The following is an 18,006-nucleotide window of genomic DNA, read 5'->3' on the forward strand; positions in this document are numbered from 1 at the left end:
CCATGACCCTGTAGGATAAGCGCTATAGAAAATGGATGGATGGATATGGAAATGTTATTCTTTTATTTGTATTTACTTTTTAATCTCGTCCATGCCATCTTCCCAGTGTGATTTCCTCTAAACACATGCTGAATGTCACACTTTATTCACTTGGTTTTAGATACAAATACTTTGTTCCAATAGACAACCTGTCGAAACAGACATGAGCCTAATCAAATCAGTTTCTAATCAAGATACTGTGACGAGATCATTGATGCAATGACAAAATACAATCCTTAAAATTGTTCTTTTCTCCCTGTTTACTTTTGGGGGAAAACCAGGTTCCCTCTCTAACTTTACCGCTGACTGATGCACATGCAAAAGAAAATCATTTTCATTCAGGAAAGTAGTTTTCAGAACTATATACACACACACACTGCAGGGGAAAAAAAAAACAAAAAAAACCAAAAAGGTCAATGACTGGAACATACACTCACCAACCTACTGTTTTTATATTTTTTATATATATATGTATATATATATATATATATAATATAATATAATATAATATAATATATCATATCATATCATATCATATCATATCATATCATATCATATCATATCATATCATATCATATCATATATATATATATATATAAAATTTATTATTTCCATTATGTGCCATTACATCATCTTTTTAATGTTTCCACTTTTTGGGAACACAAATATTTTTCCAATATTTATTTCATTTTTATATTTAATTTTATTTCAGGTTTTATGTAACAATCCTAGATTTGCATAAGAAACAGATGGATGGAAAAGTTACTAATAAGAACGTAAAACAGAGAAGTTATCTGATCCGTAAAATTGTGTGTGTGTAGGTGTGTGTGTGTGGGCATGTTTTTTTTAACCTTTTCATTTATTTATTTATTTTTAAACCAAATGTACCAAAGATAAAATATATCTGACAGTTTAGTGTCTCCATGGGGACCAGCCAAATGTCTATTTTCATTATTAAAAACTGCAAAAAAAAAAAAAGCCCCACAACACACTAAAAGAGGCTAAATGTTTCCATTTGGTTACTGAGGTTAAGGTTGGATTTAGATTTAGCATAACACTACATTAGCTACATTAATAATTACACTATATGGCCAAAAGTATGTGGACACCCCTCCTAATTATGGACTACAGGTATTTCAGCAACACTCATTGCTAACAGGTACAGAAACTCAAACACACAGCCATGTACTCTCCATAGAAAAACATTGGCAGTAGAATGGTCTGTAGTGACGAGGTCAGTGACTTTAAACAGAACACGGTCATACTAAAGCTTGTGAAATGTTTACCCAGCTAGATCTGCCCCGGTCCACTGTAAGTGCTATTTTTGTGAAATGGAAGCATCTAGGAGCGACAGCGGCTCAGCCATGAAGCAGGAGACCACGCACAGGACTCTGCAGCATGTGGTGTGTAAAAAATGGCCTATCCTGTGTTGCATCACTCACTACAGAGTTCCAAACTGTCTCTGGAGAGCGACATCAGCTCAAGAACTGCGCATCATGAAATGGGTTTCCAAGGCCGAGCAGCTACACACAAGCATAAGATCACTATGCACAATGCCAAGCGCGAGCTGGAATGGTGTAAAGCAACACCGTCACTGGACTCTGGAGCAGTGGAACCGTGTTCTCAGGAGTGATGAATCACTCTATTATAGAGCAGTCTGATGGATGAATCTGGGTTGTGGGATGCCAGGAGAACGCTTCCTACCGTAATGCAGAGTGCCAACAGTAAAGTTTGGTTGAGGAGGAATAATGGTCTGGGGCTTAGTTCTAATGAAGGGTAATATCAATGCTACAGCACACAAAGACATTTTAGACAACTGTATACAACAGTCTGGGGAAAGGCTTTTCCTATTCCAGCATGACTGCGCCCCTGTGCAAAAAGCAAGGTCCGTGAAGATATCGTTTGATGAGTCTGGTGCAGATGAACTCCAATGGCCTGCACCGAACTCTATATTAATAATACTTAATGCCCATGGATTTGGAATGGGATGTCCAACAAGCTTGTATAGGTGTAACGGTCAGGTGTCCACATACTTTTGGCCATATAGCGCATGTCAAATGGAGTTCCTCATTAGTATAGTAAGACTTGTGTGTTTGGGAAGGGGGTTGGGGGGAGTGGCGGCGTATCACCATGACTCACCTCATGTGAACGGAAGAACTCGGATGTCTCCAGCACCCCTCGCAGTTCCTCCAGCCTCAGTAAATAACTCCTCTGCCAAGGCAGAACAGAAAAACATCAGCTGAATAAGAGCTCTCACTTCTCAGATTTAAACGGTGGTATGGACAATCAAATGAATACACTCGACAAAAATCATTGACTTGAATAGGATTAATCTCAGACATCCTCTCCTCAACCGTCCCAATCATATTCGGTCATATTGACTGAAGCAGACGTACCAGGATCTGTGCGTTTCCATCCACAAAGTCCTCCAAGGCTTTCATAACCTGCTCTCTGTGCTTAGTCCTTTTAAAGTTGGTGTTGCACGTGCCATCTGCTTTCTGAAAAAAGCGAGACAGCGAGAGATTGAGTGAAACTAGGAGAGACAGACAGTTTTACATGCATTGTTGTCTGTGCTGGAAAATGAGATCATTAGATCGTTAGATCATGACGGACCACAAAACAGGACCAACTGCCACAAGCACATAATGGGCATTTGCAAAATGTACCACCAGCTGCTTTCCATATACAGACGACCGCACAGATGCATTTATAGCTATCTAGAGCAAGGGCAATAATTTGCCTACTACACTTGCACTATTTTTGTCACCTTTTTTTAGTTCCTGCTTTGACTTCAAAAACAGATCTTAAACAAAGCAAGGTGAAATTTTTGGCTTTAATAGTTTACAGCAGAGGTTCTCAACCTTTTGTAAATAAAGCCAGCCCAAGCCTCCCCTATCATGTAGCACCCACCCCCCACCCCCCCCCCCCACATATATTGGAGGAGGCCAGGTATGATAGATAGATAGATAGATAGATAGATAGATAACCTACCTAATCTATAATCTGTTTTTGATAGATATACTTTTTTTGCTTTTGTTCTTTTTAATTACTTTTCATAAGTTTTATGATTTTTTTAAAAATAACTTTTTATAAAACGATATAACGGACGGGTATGGAAGATGAATGATATCAAATGTTTCTGAACACTAGAACTACTTTGAACAAGAGAACTAGGTTGCAATAACGCGGACTATTTTACATGTAAAACACGTTACATTACATTCGTCTCGCGTTCTAAAAACATTCGCACGTGAATGATGTAAACTAGGATGAAGGGCGCGTCTCGTTATCCATGACGTTGTTAAATCTCCGGCTCTCAGCCCCTCACTGAACAGAGCACAGTGACGCAGAGAGAGGTGTGAGTGCAGCGGGAAAGCAAGACCTCGCGCTTGCAGGACAGTACTGGAGACATTTGGAAAGTTGATTTGTCCAAAAAGTCGCTAGATTTGTGGTTAGGCACTTTAAATAAAAATGTTTTTAAAAAGTCGCTAAAGGGGTCCGAAAAATCGCCAAGTTGGCAACACTGGTCTTCACTGGCCGCTAGATAAAAGGCGGGCTAAGCTCAGCCTCTCCCAAGCAAAAAGAAAATGCAGAGGTTTAGGGAACGTGGGGTTTTTCCATTTATGAACATTCTATTTGCAAAGCAATAAAATATACCGAGTACACAAATGATGCCCTGTCTGTGTTATTTTTTTTTTTTTGAAAAACAACTTGGGGCCCACTTCTGATCCCTCCGTACCACCTGGGTTGAGAACCACTGGTTTACAGTAATGCATTTAGTAATTAAGTGCTGAATTCTCAATTCTGATTGGTCAGAAGATGTAGATTCATTTGCTGCAGCAGCTCTGACAGTAGTTCTGACTGCAAGGCAAATCGCAGGTTTATATTAATGCACTAGTTTTAATACATACGAATGCTCAACATAAAAAAAAAAAAAAAAAAAATGTGTAATTAATAATATGGTCAAGTTTTCAGTGAGGAGAAAAAATTAAAATCTGCACTTTCTAGCTCTTACACCTCTACTTGTGCACTTTTCTCCTCTAGCACTCAATTAAAAAAAATAAATCTTAAGGAGTAGCACTAGTTGTATTGTTCTCTGCTTGATATATCGCTTTACTTGTATGTCCACATTTGTAAGTCGCTTTGGATAAAAGCAAATGTAAACGTAAACACGAGGTATATTTAGCGCATTATAAGAGTCAGAGGTAACGCTGCAACTTCCACCAAGACAGAGCGCTTTAAAAGTTACATTTGGTGTCTTGTCAACTTCGAGAGAGAGAGAGAATGAGAGAGGGAAAAAAAAATAAAGAGGTTGGTAATGGAAAGACTCTTGCAGGTGATGCAATGCAATGTAAGTGATAACAGGAACCAACTTGTTTCGTGAATGTTCCACAACAATGAACGTCATTTTAAATGAAGAAAACAATCCTCAAACAAATGAAGTCGATATTTTACTTTAACAGTTCAGAGGAAAGAAACCCTCAGGCACCACTACCAAAGAAAAACCATAAAACTGTTAATCCAGATATGCTTGGATGAAAGACTTTCACTTCTAATTTATAGGCAAGGCAGATGAAAATGGTCCAACGAAAACACGGAAAAACTGAGCGACACTTTCCCAACCCAAACATACACACACACCAAAAAAAAAAAAAAAAAAAAAACCTGAAGAGACAGGTATAATCCTAAACTCTAGCCACTGACTAAACAAAAGGTCCGCTCAAGCTGTCTTTGTGTGTGTTTGTGTTTGTGTGTTTAGAGTGTCGCCCCACCCTGATGCCCTCGATACGGAAGCCGAACGTGGCTGTGGAGCTGAGAGTTTCTCTCCACTGCATGTAGCGTGGTTTAAGAATGGCCTGCTGAGCCTTCTCCTCTGCGCTCGGGGCGTCCGGGTCCACCGCCACCATCTTCTCGTACATGTCCTTCCTTAACTTGGGCCGCTCACGAGCTTTCACCAGTTCCTCCTCCAGATACGTTCTAGGTATGAGGTGAAGAGAGGAAAAGAACAGATTATGTATTGATGACACTGACGGACTTATAAGGCATTTTGACTGAATTGTTTATTGATGTGGTGACGAAGGGAAAACGGTTTAGATCTGTTATAATGTATATGACAACAGGAACTAGCTTGTCTCAGGGACGTTCCACAACATTAAATGTAATGTTGGAAAATAGTCTATTTCAAAGTGGTAAATTCAACAGTAACTTCATTGTGTACCAGGCTGCATCACACCACCCTGGTCATTGATTAAATTCCTATAACCTCAGCCCATTGTGTTTTCTCCCTCACTTATTGAATTCCCTTTCTGTTCCTTCGTTCTTGTAGTGCTGTAATAAAACAACAGAAATTCCAAACTTTGGACTAGCACACTTCGATCGTCTTTCCTCTCACCTGCTGCCCATTTTGCAGTCCATGATGGATGGAGAGTTGAAGTCAGACAGCAGGTCATCCATCAGGTTGTAGTCCTGATCGTCTTGCCTCACGACGCCGTAGTATCCAGGCACGTATGGCCTGAGCGAATCGACCATCAGCTTCTGAAGGCACTGCTGCTCACATGCGCAGAACTTCTTCAACAGCCTACCATATTCCCCTGCTTGGAAATTACCTACAGGGCACGCACACACACACACACACACACACACACACACACACACACACACAAACAGATAATCATGCTTAATAATGACATTGGGTGAGAAGTGGACTGACTTGCAGCAAGTATCTAACGCAGTGGAGTTTCCCTGGATAAGACTCTGCATGGGCTCGATTTTTTAAATCCCAGAAAAATCCACATATGTTTACCAATGTCACATCATATGGCTATGTTTGGTATGTACCAAATATACCCATATGTTTAGCAGTGGCACATCAGACGAAAGCTACGACTAATGTTTATCAGTTTATTTTCCACAGATGTAGCGGTCTTGCCTAATGCAACTGAGGAAGTTCTTCCTCTTGCGCACATACTAATCATCATTGTAATCATATTGGTTTAAAAAAAAAAGAAAAAGTTTTGTGTGTATATATATATATATATATATATATTTATTATCTCACACACATACATAAACACACACTGTATAAATAATGGAGTTATATTATATATAACTTATTTAAGAAGTGCCAGAATGAAAGCTGGTTCCATTCTACTTAATTACTACACTTAATATATTTTTGGGATTGTTTGGTTGCACCTTATTTTCCAGTACAGTAAGTAACTAGTATGTAAACTTACAAATGTGGTAAGTAGCAGGTATGTTATAGGCAAATTTGTGGTAGGTAAATAGTATATAATAGGCAAATTGTATATAACAGCACTTTATCGGAAATTCAATAGATAATAACTTATGAGAAGACTATTAAGAGTAGTACTTTCTATAGTACTAACTCAGTTATTACCAAGCATACAAAGTAACTCCTTTGCAATACAATGAAATAGCACTGTCAAAGAAAGTGTATTTTGTACATAGTAATTAAACATTAAACATCCATTACTTGTCAATTTATCACTACTTGTATTACATTCTTTTTTTTTATTCTTATACTTTTAAATGTTCTTATTTTTATTGTTCTTATTGTGTATTGTCTATGATTCTATTGCGTTTTGTCTTGTCTTGTATTATATTGTTTGTTATGCCCTTATACTCTGCTGTTTTGAGATGAATTTCATCGTACCAAGTACATATGACAATAGAGATCTTGAATCTACTCAAAAATAACCAGATAATATCAACGGGTAAAAGTTTCACAGTAACTCCTTTGCAATACAGTGGAAATTAGATTATCAAATAAAGCATATTCTGTACATGGTAAGTAAACAGTAATCATTCTCTTGAATTTTCTGGGTAATATCACCAAGTACTATGTACTAGTTACTATACCCAATAAAGTGCTATTTGGTATGTACCAGAAAACACTTACCACATTCTTGCCCAGTGTATACTAGTTACCTCCTGCACTGTAAAAACAAAGTGCTACTGGTATCTGTCCCACCCTGTTCTCAAACTGTTTCAACTACAGTTCAATGATCAAAATTACTAGATGGTATCTTGCTTGATTTAAATTCCATTTCCTACACATTTGTCTTGAAAATAGCAGTGTTTGAGTTTCAGCTTCATTTTTCTTTTTAGCTGCTTCTGTATTGTCATTTTGCTGAAGGTGTGCGTTGTTGAAGCCACCTGCCCATTTTGTTTATGTCACAGCACATCTCATGATTATATCCAACCCTACGGAAACGAAATGTTTACAATTAGAAAGCCGGTCCTGATTCTTAGGAAATCTTATTTTCTGAGGAAACTCAAAGTATTACTCAGGACTGAAGTACCATTTTTTTTTTAATACTATAAATGGACTAGAAAATATCTATCCATCTATATCTATCTCAATCTATATCTACCTTTCTTCATTTGTATAAAATATTGATTTTTTTAAACATTTGTTTCATTTCTCTGCTTTACTTAATTCATTATTACCATTTTATCTTAATTACTTATTTATTTTATGGTTATGTCATTATTCATTTTAGAATTGCTTTTTTGTACAATTTTTCAATAGTATTTTGCAACTTCTATGATTTTTATGAAATGGGCTATATAAATACAATTTATTATTAAGAGGTTTCTTCTTCTTCTTCTTCTTCTTATTTCCTTTAAAGTCATGATTTTCCTTTCCTGTTAATTACTCCTTGCAGTACCTAAAAATAATCAGCTAATTTTAAAAAAAGGGTCATTTAATTTAACCAGGGAGAAGATATGTTTGTATATTAACTGAAGTTCTTATGTATGTGGTATGGTGATATGACGTAACAATGCTTACGGCTTAACGGGAAGGAGAAGTGTAGAAGATCCAGGAGATGGTTGAGGAAAAATAAGACAGAATGAGAGTTAGAGAGAGGACATGGTAGTGAGGTCGTACCTGCGTGGCCGGCTAACTGCACCCACGGGTAGTGCTTCTTATAGGACACCACGAAGGGTGTGATATGCACCATGCTTTTTAACTTCCTCCACGATCTTGGCTAAAACATAACAAAACAAAAAAAAAAAAGACATAAATAAATATAAACATAAATACAAAAAAGAAAAAAAAAACCTAAATACACTGTTATGACAGAATACGTTGCTCTGTGTGTGGCTTGTTCGGTCCTGCAGGAAGCGGCTGTTGTGGTGAAGGAACACGGCACAGGTCTGTATTTATCCGAGTGAAAGGATGATGTTCTACACGCGCACTTGCACAGTAAACAGAGCTCTTACTGTTATACACATCACTACTGTGTGTCTGATCAAACATTGACCAGCCAGTGTGGGTTTCTGTACACAGCACAGCCCCCGCAAGTCGTTTTCCCAGGGCTGGGAACAAAAGGGGCTGTACTCGCACACGGGGGGGGGGGGGGGCGCTTTATCTGCGACATGACGACAAAAGGGTGCGGTGTGACACGTTTCAGGACACTGAGGTATCGATTACAGGCAAATGATCACTTCAGGCCAGGACTGCGTGTGGGGAAATAGCGACCGTTGCTTGCGTTTGTATGTGCGTGTATGCGTGTTTATAAAAGCCGAATGACGGAAAAGAACGCCGTGTCCCTGTTTAAGTTCGAAGTAGCACAGCTCCATTTTTAAAAACCTCTGAACAAATTCATCCGACATCCACTTGAATTTCAACACAAATACCACTGGGGTTGGGTACAATTACAAGTGTAATGAAATTACAGACCTTCTGCAATTTTATGAAGAAATTCACTGTCCTTTGAGCACATTGCGTCATAAAAACGCACAACGACTGAGCCACCAGAACTACTTTTAAACACGCGAAGAGCTGCAGCGTTTCGGTAAAGATTTTTAAAACCCGCTCTCTATTAGACACACCCATATGCTTACATATGCTTAAGTTCAAATCAGCAGATAAAGCTATATAAACGCCTAAGTACAGAACTTAGGAAGATTATGGTCGAATATTACAACAGTAAGGATTCAAAATCTGTTATAAAGGCATGAGGGAATATTATTATTATTATTATTATTAATAGAGAATATTTAGCTCACATTCAGAAAAGGAAAAGTAAACCTTTTCTTCACTATTAATATCCTAGCACACAGTATTTGACCTTTTTTGTTACAGAAAATGAAGGAACACCTGTGAAAGCAAACGCATTGAACGTCTTGTTGATAGAAATTCACTGATGCATTGCATTGACTTAACCAAACACCCTGACTCTTATGTATACACAATCCTCCAAGCATATAAATATACACAAATGATTATACTATTAAGAACAATAGATCAAATGCATAGCAACACACTCCTCCTACACACACTGCACACTTGCAGAGCCTCTCTCACCTACTGTATGTGGGCATGATAAAACCACACACACACACACACACACACACACACACACCTACACAAGAACATGTAAATCTTACATAAAACAATCATGTGCTTGTGGACACACCTACACACTTCTTAAATCTTCCACACGCTGGTTTGATTTTTCCTTTTACACGTCACATGCTCCTATACAACTTCTCTTACATAGCACACACACACAATTATTTAATAACAAACTATTTTAGTAATAGTGACTGTATGATTAAGAGATGTTTGAAGTACAGGGTAATGTACGCACCTCCTTAACTCCAGTAAATGAGAATAAGATTAAAGTCATCATCATAGCGTATTTCATGATTAAAAAAAACAAACAAAAGCCAAGATCAGACTTTGTGTCTGAGCGCTTGCTCTTGTATATTCTCTTTCTCCCTTATTTAACCTCCTGTGTTTGACCCGTCATACTAATCTAATCGCTAGTCAGTTGTTCCTCCTGATTTACACGACAAAACAACACACGTACAGTAATCGGTTCATTCCTAAATAAGGAATAAAACATGGAAGTGTGCTGCTATAGGAAAATAAAATCAGTGACAGGAGAGGAGAGACTCGACAAAGCAGATTTACTGTAACCTTGAAGTGATATTCCAACAACAGCGCGTCTTGAAGTCTTTAATCCTCATCAATTTGAACAATTACAACTTTTCATTTACAGTGCTGTGAAAAAGTATTTGCCCCATACCTGATTTCTTCTGTTTTCGTGCCTCATGCTAAATAGTTTGATATCTTCAAACGAAATACAACATAAAACAAAGGCAACCTGAATAAACACACAATACAGTTTTATTTTTTTATTGAAAAAAAAATAAATTGTCCAACACCCATCACCAATGTGAAAAACTAATTGTCCCATAAACTTGTAATCTGATTGTGCCAACTTTAGCAGCAATAACTGCAACCAAACTCTTCCGATAACTGGAGATCAGTTTTTCACTTGCTTCTAGGACTAGGATTTACTATTGGATCATGGTCTTGCTGCATAATCCAGTTGCGCTCGAGTTTCAATTTACAGACTGAAGACTGGACATTTTCCTTTAGGATTTTCTGGTGGAGAGAAGAATTCATGTTTCCCTCAATTACTGCAAGTTGCCCAGACCCTGAAGCAGCAAAACATCCCCACACCATCACACTGCCACCACCATGCTTGACCATAGGTATGATCTTTTTGTGGAATTCTGTGTTTGGTTTACGTCAGATCTAACGGGACCCCTGTCTTCCAAAAAGTTTCGACTCATCAGTCCACAGAGAACATTCTCCCAAAAGGTTTGAGGATCATCAAGGTGTGTTTTGGCAAAATTCAGACAACCCTTTAATATTCTTCTGGGTTAGCAGTGGTTTTCACCTCACCACTCTTCCATGGATGCCATTTTTGTCCAGTGTCTTTCTGATAGTGGAGTCATGAGTAGTGACCTTTATTGATGCAAGAGGGGCCTGTAGGTCCTTTGATGTTGTCCTTTGCTGTTTTGTGACTTCCTGGATGAGTCTTTGCTGTGCTGTTGAAGGAATGTTGGAAGGTCGGCCACTTCTGGAAAGGTTCATTACTGTGCTGAGTTTTTCCATTTGGAGATAATATCTCTCGCTGTGGTTCTTTGGAGTCCCAGAGCCTTTGAAACAGCTTTGTAACCCTTCCCAGACTGATGTACTTCAATCACCTTCTTCCTCATCATTTCTGGAATTTGTAGGGTTTGCAGTAAATCAGGCCTGGTAGCGTCTAGTCCAGCTGAACCCCATAATTTTCCACACAGGCCCAGTTGGTATTGGATAACGTTTTTGCTTCAAGAAATAACCATCAGTTTAAAACTGTATTTTGTGTTTACTCAGGTTGCCTTTGTTTTATATTATTAGGTTTTATTTTAATTTCTAAAACAATTTAGTGCAAGATACGCACACAAACAGAAGAAATCAGGCGGGAAATACATTTTTCACAGCACTGTATAAAAGAACGACGTCAGATGTTCTGTCCATTTATACAGTAGCTGTGTTTACTGTTGAGGAACCTCTGTGAAACAAGTTCCTCTCATCACTTGCATTATAGTGGCTAAAGCGGTCTCTCACCATCCTCAAGTTCTCTCTCTTGAAGTCAATAAGGTATTGAGAAAAAAACAAAACAAACAACCAAAAAAAAATGAACAAAAAAACAAAACACAACCACACACACAAAGCCTGTCATGTTACATAGAAACCACAAAGCGCAATTTCCTCTCTCCTGAAGACTCCGCCGTGGTGGAAAACTTAAACTTACAGCTTTATCTCAGACTGTAGCATGTGACGCAAGAGACTCCTTCACGCCAAAAGAGTGAATTAAATGTCTCCTTACATACAACACCACCATATCAGCAATTATACAGTTTTTAAATAAAGTCTTAGATTACGGAGCATCTACCATGCAAATCCCTGTGAGTCAGCTGTTACTATAGAAACAACGTAGTCGGATGAATGGATTAATAAAAATCTGTGATTTGGACTACTGTCAGAGATGCTGTTACAGAAAGTCAACCAACACATTCTGACCAATCAGGATGGAGAATTCAACAGCGCTGTGGCAATAATGCACCTTCCTGATATATATCACCCACCAACAGCTACTTATCCACAAACACATGAATTCATACATACATTCCATCTTAATCACCAACAACAAAAAAACAGGAAGATCTCTGTCAGAGAGCTTGGATCCTGAATGAACTCATGTGGCCCCATAGATAAAGTGTACACAAACTTACAGCACTAAACCTGCCATGCTTTTCACAGAAAATCCATCTGGCCCACTCTATTCCAGTTCCTGTTGCATTTAATGCCGTATTGAACTTTACTGAAAGACACAAATCTTTTAATCCCTTTATTATGTGATTTTCCTGACCAAGCTTGCTCAATCTAGAGGAGTGGAACAAAATGATGATGCATGATTTTTTTATATATATTTTTTGACATCGTATCACATCACGATACTTGATGTTGACTGGCATTGCTATTATCTGTTGGGATTTCAATTGTACTTTTATTTAACAAAATTATTTCAACAGTGAAAAGGAGAAAAACAAAATCGGAACATTATGAAAATGAACATTTTACAATTTCACATTTCCAGCACAAACGTATCATTAAATAAGCTGTTTACAATCAGACATTTGTTGTTTAAAGAAAAAAAAAAAAAAAAAAAAAACCTTTTAAAATGTGATAAAAAGATATCCATGATGCATCAGGAAAGTGTATTGTGATATTTGCCAATGATTACAATCATTTTATTTATTAAAAGAACAGCATGTCACACTGTATATTAATGCTATACCTAAACCTAACCATAAGCTTAAAGTCACCATAAAATAGCCTCCAAGTCATGATTTGATTCTGTATATTGATTCATTTCCTCTTGAACCAGAAGTCTGAAGAAGAACTTCTTGACTGACTTGAACAGTGATCAGTGTATGAGACACACCAAAACACACCTGACAGGATCATAGTGAGCTTGCTAAGAGACTCAGACTTACTGTTGATGACTATGCTTACATGGACAGCAGTAATCTAATTATTGACTGTATTCTGAATAAGACAATATTGTGATTAAGGTGTTTATATGAGTTGCTTTTAGAATACTCCTTTCATGTGCCTGTTTTACATGTTATAGAACATAGTAGGGCTGCAACTAACGATTATTTTCATAATCGATTAATTGGCCGATTATTATTATTATTATTATTATTATTATTATTTTCGATTAATCGGATGAGGTGGGGCAAACTTTCAGTACCATTTTTTTTTGTTTATTTAAAATAAAATCCACAAACTGAGTGTTACAAATATAAACTTCAGACTAAAACTTTACACAACTGTATGTCCAAAACAGAAAAGAACCCAATATACACACATACACACCAGAATATATATTATTAATGTAGGACTAGTTTAATTGGGTGCTAAAAATAATGCATAAATACTATAAAATAAATTATATATATAAAATTTATTTTATAGTATTTATGCATTATATTTATGGATGCACAAAAAGCACCCAATTAAACTACAGTCCTACATTAATAATAAAAACTCCCTTTCACTGCACCTTGTGGTTTCTGTTACTCACTGCATTTAGGAATATTATTTTACTTGTTTACTTTTGATCATAGTGTTTTAATTAGACATTACAGATCTTACTCGTGCTATACTCTGTATCACTGCGCCTACACTGCACGTGATCAGCAACGCGGCCTCGTTCCTAACACATCACTCCCGTTATAATAAACGACAGAATTTACACTGCAAGCGCGCAAGTACAGCATATAAATGGCAAACTTAAATTAAACTAAACCTTTTGAGCAGCTTGCACCAGTTTCCCCTGCCCCTTACACACAGTGGAGCATTTTGGATATAAACATAAGTTTGTCCTCGTGCATCAGTTTGATTTCCGCCATGTATAAAATGCGCCCATGCTTAGAGGACTTGGAAGTTACACACTTTCTTCCTCAGTCAAGTGACGATTTCGCCTCCGTTTGTTGGTGACTGAGGTCATGTTGGGAATAAAAGGTAACGCTGACAGAAAGTAAACTGAAGAAAGTCATTATCGGTGACTCTGGGTGTTTGCTAATGCTAGCATGCGTATGACGTCATGCGCCGTCGTGGCTTATGCTTCCGGTTAGTAAAAAAACCCTCTAGTGTTATATTTGAGATGATATTACCTTTCTAAAATCCACACAATAGACAGTAGTACACAGTGCATAGTGTAAGTGTATAGTACTTCATTTGGGACACAACTTTAGTATTTACTCTCCGAGGTGTGTTTTCTGAACAGAAGTAACGTAAGGAGTAAACGCGCCCCATGCTGCGCACAGACCAACTAATCCATAATGAGATTCGTTGACAACGATTTTATCGATTAGTTGTTGCAGCTCTAGAACACAGATCGATTAATGGCACACGTCACTACGTCCCCACGTTACACCGTCCGACCTTCCCTATATAATTGCACGTATCGATATATAGTTGGTCTTCGTTATGGGACCGTATACAATTTTGGGTGTTTCATTTTAATTTTTACGAACGCTTCAAGTGCAGTTAATTATTTGTCATGCTGTACGTGCAAATAGACGACTGCTTGGGCTGTGTCCCAAACCGCATACTTACCTATAATATAGTAGCCGAAATGCATGTCCCTCACCTACTATATAGTAGGTAAGTACGTGGTTTCGGACACAGTTGTGCTCTCTTGTTTGCCGTTAAACGGTTGAGCGCTGCCGTGTGTGATCGTGTCCTGTCGCAAAATGCGGTGAAAACTCACACAACGTTAATAGTGTGATTAAGGTGTGTACATGTCTGTAATACACGTCAATAACGCGACTAAAACAGGAATACGCCACACATCTTAATTCCATTTGTGTTTACTTCGAGTATGACTTTACTCAGATTAAGGTCATCAATAATCGCTGTTTACATGCTAGTTTCTTAATCAGAGTATCGTCTTAATATCGGATTACTGTTGTCCATGTAAACATACTGAATGATGACGAAGCCACAACCGAGTACATAGACGGAATCGAGTTCTCACGCTGTCTGAGGTTTTGAAATATTCCAGCAGTGAGCAGCCCCATGTTGGTAAACCTCCTCTGAGAAGTGGCTGTCACATAACCATGACCTGGTACAACTTCCATACTCTTTAAAACAAATAGACCAAATATTTCACGTTCACTGCGTACAAGCTACTACTGTAAAGCAAGACCTTCTTTTGGTGGCAAGCCATATCTGATAAAAAAAAAAAAAAAACCTACTGTCAAATATACAACCTTGTTGGTGTCCATAACACTAAGAGACAGGAGGTCAAAATTTTTCAGAAATTTATTTCAGGGGCACATTAGCCTCCGTAAACAAAAGAAAACATTCTGGATAGGCCTGCCATGATAACTACGTTATCACCTTATCATACGATACATGGACATGACATCATTCATTTTTAGCTGTCCTCGAGATCGGCCGTTGTGTTTACATGCGCGTTTGTCTACACAAGAACGAATGTCACCAACATTTTAGCCGTCCGCATTGCTTCTGTCCTCTCGTCTGCTCTAGAGCCGTCAAATTCAAATCCCGACTTCGAATATTCGTCGAATTTAATACAAAAATGCACATTCCAAGACGAAAACTGCAATCGAATTTAAGATGTGCATCAAGCACTAGCACGGATTTTAATTAAAACATACCGTTCGACGCGGGATATTAACAATGCACGGACAAGGTTTTTTTTTTTCCTAGATAATAACCCAGTCGTAGTCAGTAATGTCTGGGAATGAGTTGCTTAAGCTGTGCGAGCTGAATCTGAACAGTGAATGAACAGCGGTAAACTGAAGCGCTTTACTAGAGGGTTAATTAACTCACCCAGATGCTTCCTATACACATATTAGATTAATCAGACATTTGTGATCAGACAAAATGACACGAACGCACAAGTGAACTTACAGTAAGTAAGGCGCTAGGTAGAACGATACGTCACGTTGTGAATACGCTCTTTCCGGAACAACACACTAAAAACACATACAGTGAAGAACTAAAGCATATTCTTACGAATGAATGGTTCATTGCGTTCTGAAAGCGTGTACTTGCATTATTATGATATTATATCAGTGGCATAAAATGGTCTTAAAATGACAATAACATCGTTTATCGCACTTATTTCTGAGACAATATGTCGTCCAACAAAAGTAGTTATTGTGACAGGCCTAATTTTGGCTCTTTTCCGATCCCTGTGGGGATATTTGGTCTCCACCAAGGTATAACGAAATGCCCGCACACACTCGCGCACACACTCTCGGCCTGGCTGAACTCGTATTCACCCAGCACTGTAACTAAAAGACTGAGCTCTAGTTTGCTGAACAGATGGAATAATATTTTATTCGCTGAGGTTTCTTTAGTTGTGCTGAGGTCAGATTCGTCCCCACCCACTGCCAAATCCTTGTCTGTGTACTTGTACTTGCTCTACCCTTTTTCCACTCCTCCCACTCTCCACCCCCATTTTCCCCACACCCAAATGTTCTTTTTGTCTTTCAGATTCCTAAAGCATGTACAGTTCATGTACAGGAGGCAAACCTGCCAACTACTGCATTCATCTTCCGAGAGCGATAGAGATAGAGAGAGAGAGAGAGAGAGAGAGAGAGAGCACGAGAGATCATCCTATTCCAAATGTTTTTCTAAGATTTCCTCTACTGTAACTGTTGGAGGAATGAAGGAGAGGGTTAGGCCTAGCTAAATTACAGTGCCTAAGAGCTTGATAATATCTGAAACCACATCACACACTCACATTCTCATGCATCACATACTCGTGTGTGCGTGTGTGTGTGCGTATGAGCATGCGCCAGAAGGGGGGGGGGGGGGGAAGTAAAGCGAGCAGAAAGCAGAAATACATGTAACATGAGCAGAACTTTCCCCTCCTTCTGCATAATCTTTTCTACCAAAACAAGCTCAGGAGTGGAAAATGCGAGGAGACCGAAATTAAGAATATGGGGTAGGGCATGGGGAATTTTAGAGACACACTCAGAACAATTAAAAGAGAAAATAAAAGAGAAAGAGTGAAGGGAGAGAGAAAGAGAGAGAGAGAGAGAGAAAAAAAAAAAAAGAAGTCGTACCATATATGGCTTCAGAGAAGGCGAGTGACAAAAGGAACCGCCCACAATTCAGTTTTCCATGACACACTCTTTGACTAAAAGGGCTGCGATGCCATCGGCATGTGCAAGTGAGTCTGCAGGTGTCAGTAGCTGATATAAGAAAGACTGGTCAGGTCGGTTTACGTCTCACGCTGTCAATACGGAGACGTCACGAAAATCACTAAACAGGCCTGAGAGTAATTCTCTCATTATGGTTGCCTTAAGAGACACAATGCAAACAATTATCTGGGCCTTCCTAGCCTGTGTGTGTAAGAGTGTAAGTGTATGTGTTTTTCAAAAGATGCCTTCCTGTACACGCACCACGTGCTACCTCCTTGTGCTGCAGCTATACCACAAAGGAAAAGAAGAAAGAAAAAAAAAAAAAAAAAAAAAACACACAAAGTGTTGTCTCGGCAAAATTCTGCCAATGGATGAACTACTGTAACTACTCTACAGTTCAGACAGCATCATCAAGGTTATACAGCAAACGCACGCACACACACACAAAGATTTCTATAACATTATATTTCTCGAATGTGTTACTATTTTTATTGCTTCGCAACAGCTTCAATACTCACATTAGTTCTGGGTGATATTATCAAATACTTGTATAAGTGATAAGAGCCCAGGGCTGGCATGGCCAATCACACTGAGGCAGACATGTACGTTGAATTATATCTGAATGCATTTTTTGTAGGGAATAAAAACACAATGGGGTGTTACTGTTCTAGAAAAATAATCCCATAATGCCAGGGTTCCCGTTCCCACCCCAAAGTCGATTCTTTTCTTAGAACAGCACACCCTGTTGTCTTTTACTCCTCGTGTACTATAGCAATTTGCCAAGGACTTTTTTTTTTTTTTTATTAATAAAACAATGACATATTGTACTTTTTAGTCCATTTATACTAGGGCTGGGCAATGACGACAAAAATAGCACATCACGATATATCATTTAGCTAACCG

General features: G+C 38.3%; 1 protein-coding gene across 1 annotated transcript in view; it reads right to left on the bottom strand.

The window, feature by feature from the left end:
* Positions 1–18,006, bottom strand: part of itpkcb (inositol-trisphosphate 3-kinase Cb) — a 28,078-nt gene that overhangs the window by 4,276 nt on the left and 5,796 nt on the right. The window contains exons 2-6 of the mRNA XM_053623558.1: positions 7,955–8,054; positions 5,432–5,645; positions 4,812–5,016; positions 2,436–2,537; positions 2,179–2,250 (exon numbers count right to left, since the gene is read on the bottom strand). Coding sequence (XP_053479533.1) covers positions 2,179–2,250; positions 2,436–2,537; positions 4,812–5,016; positions 5,432–5,645; positions 7,955–8,054 — 693 coding nt within the window. The remainder of the gene's footprint in view (positions 1–2,178; positions 2,251–2,435; positions 2,538–4,811; positions 5,017–5,431; positions 5,646–7,954; positions 8,055–18,006) is intronic.

The sequence above is a fragment of the Ictalurus furcatus genome, chromosome 4, assembly GCF_023375685.1.
Source record: "Ictalurus furcatus strain D&B chromosome 4, Billie_1.0, whole genome shotgun sequence".
NCBI classification, from domain to species: Eukaryota; Metazoa; Chordata; class Actinopteri; order Siluriformes; family Ictaluridae; genus Ictalurus; species Ictalurus furcatus.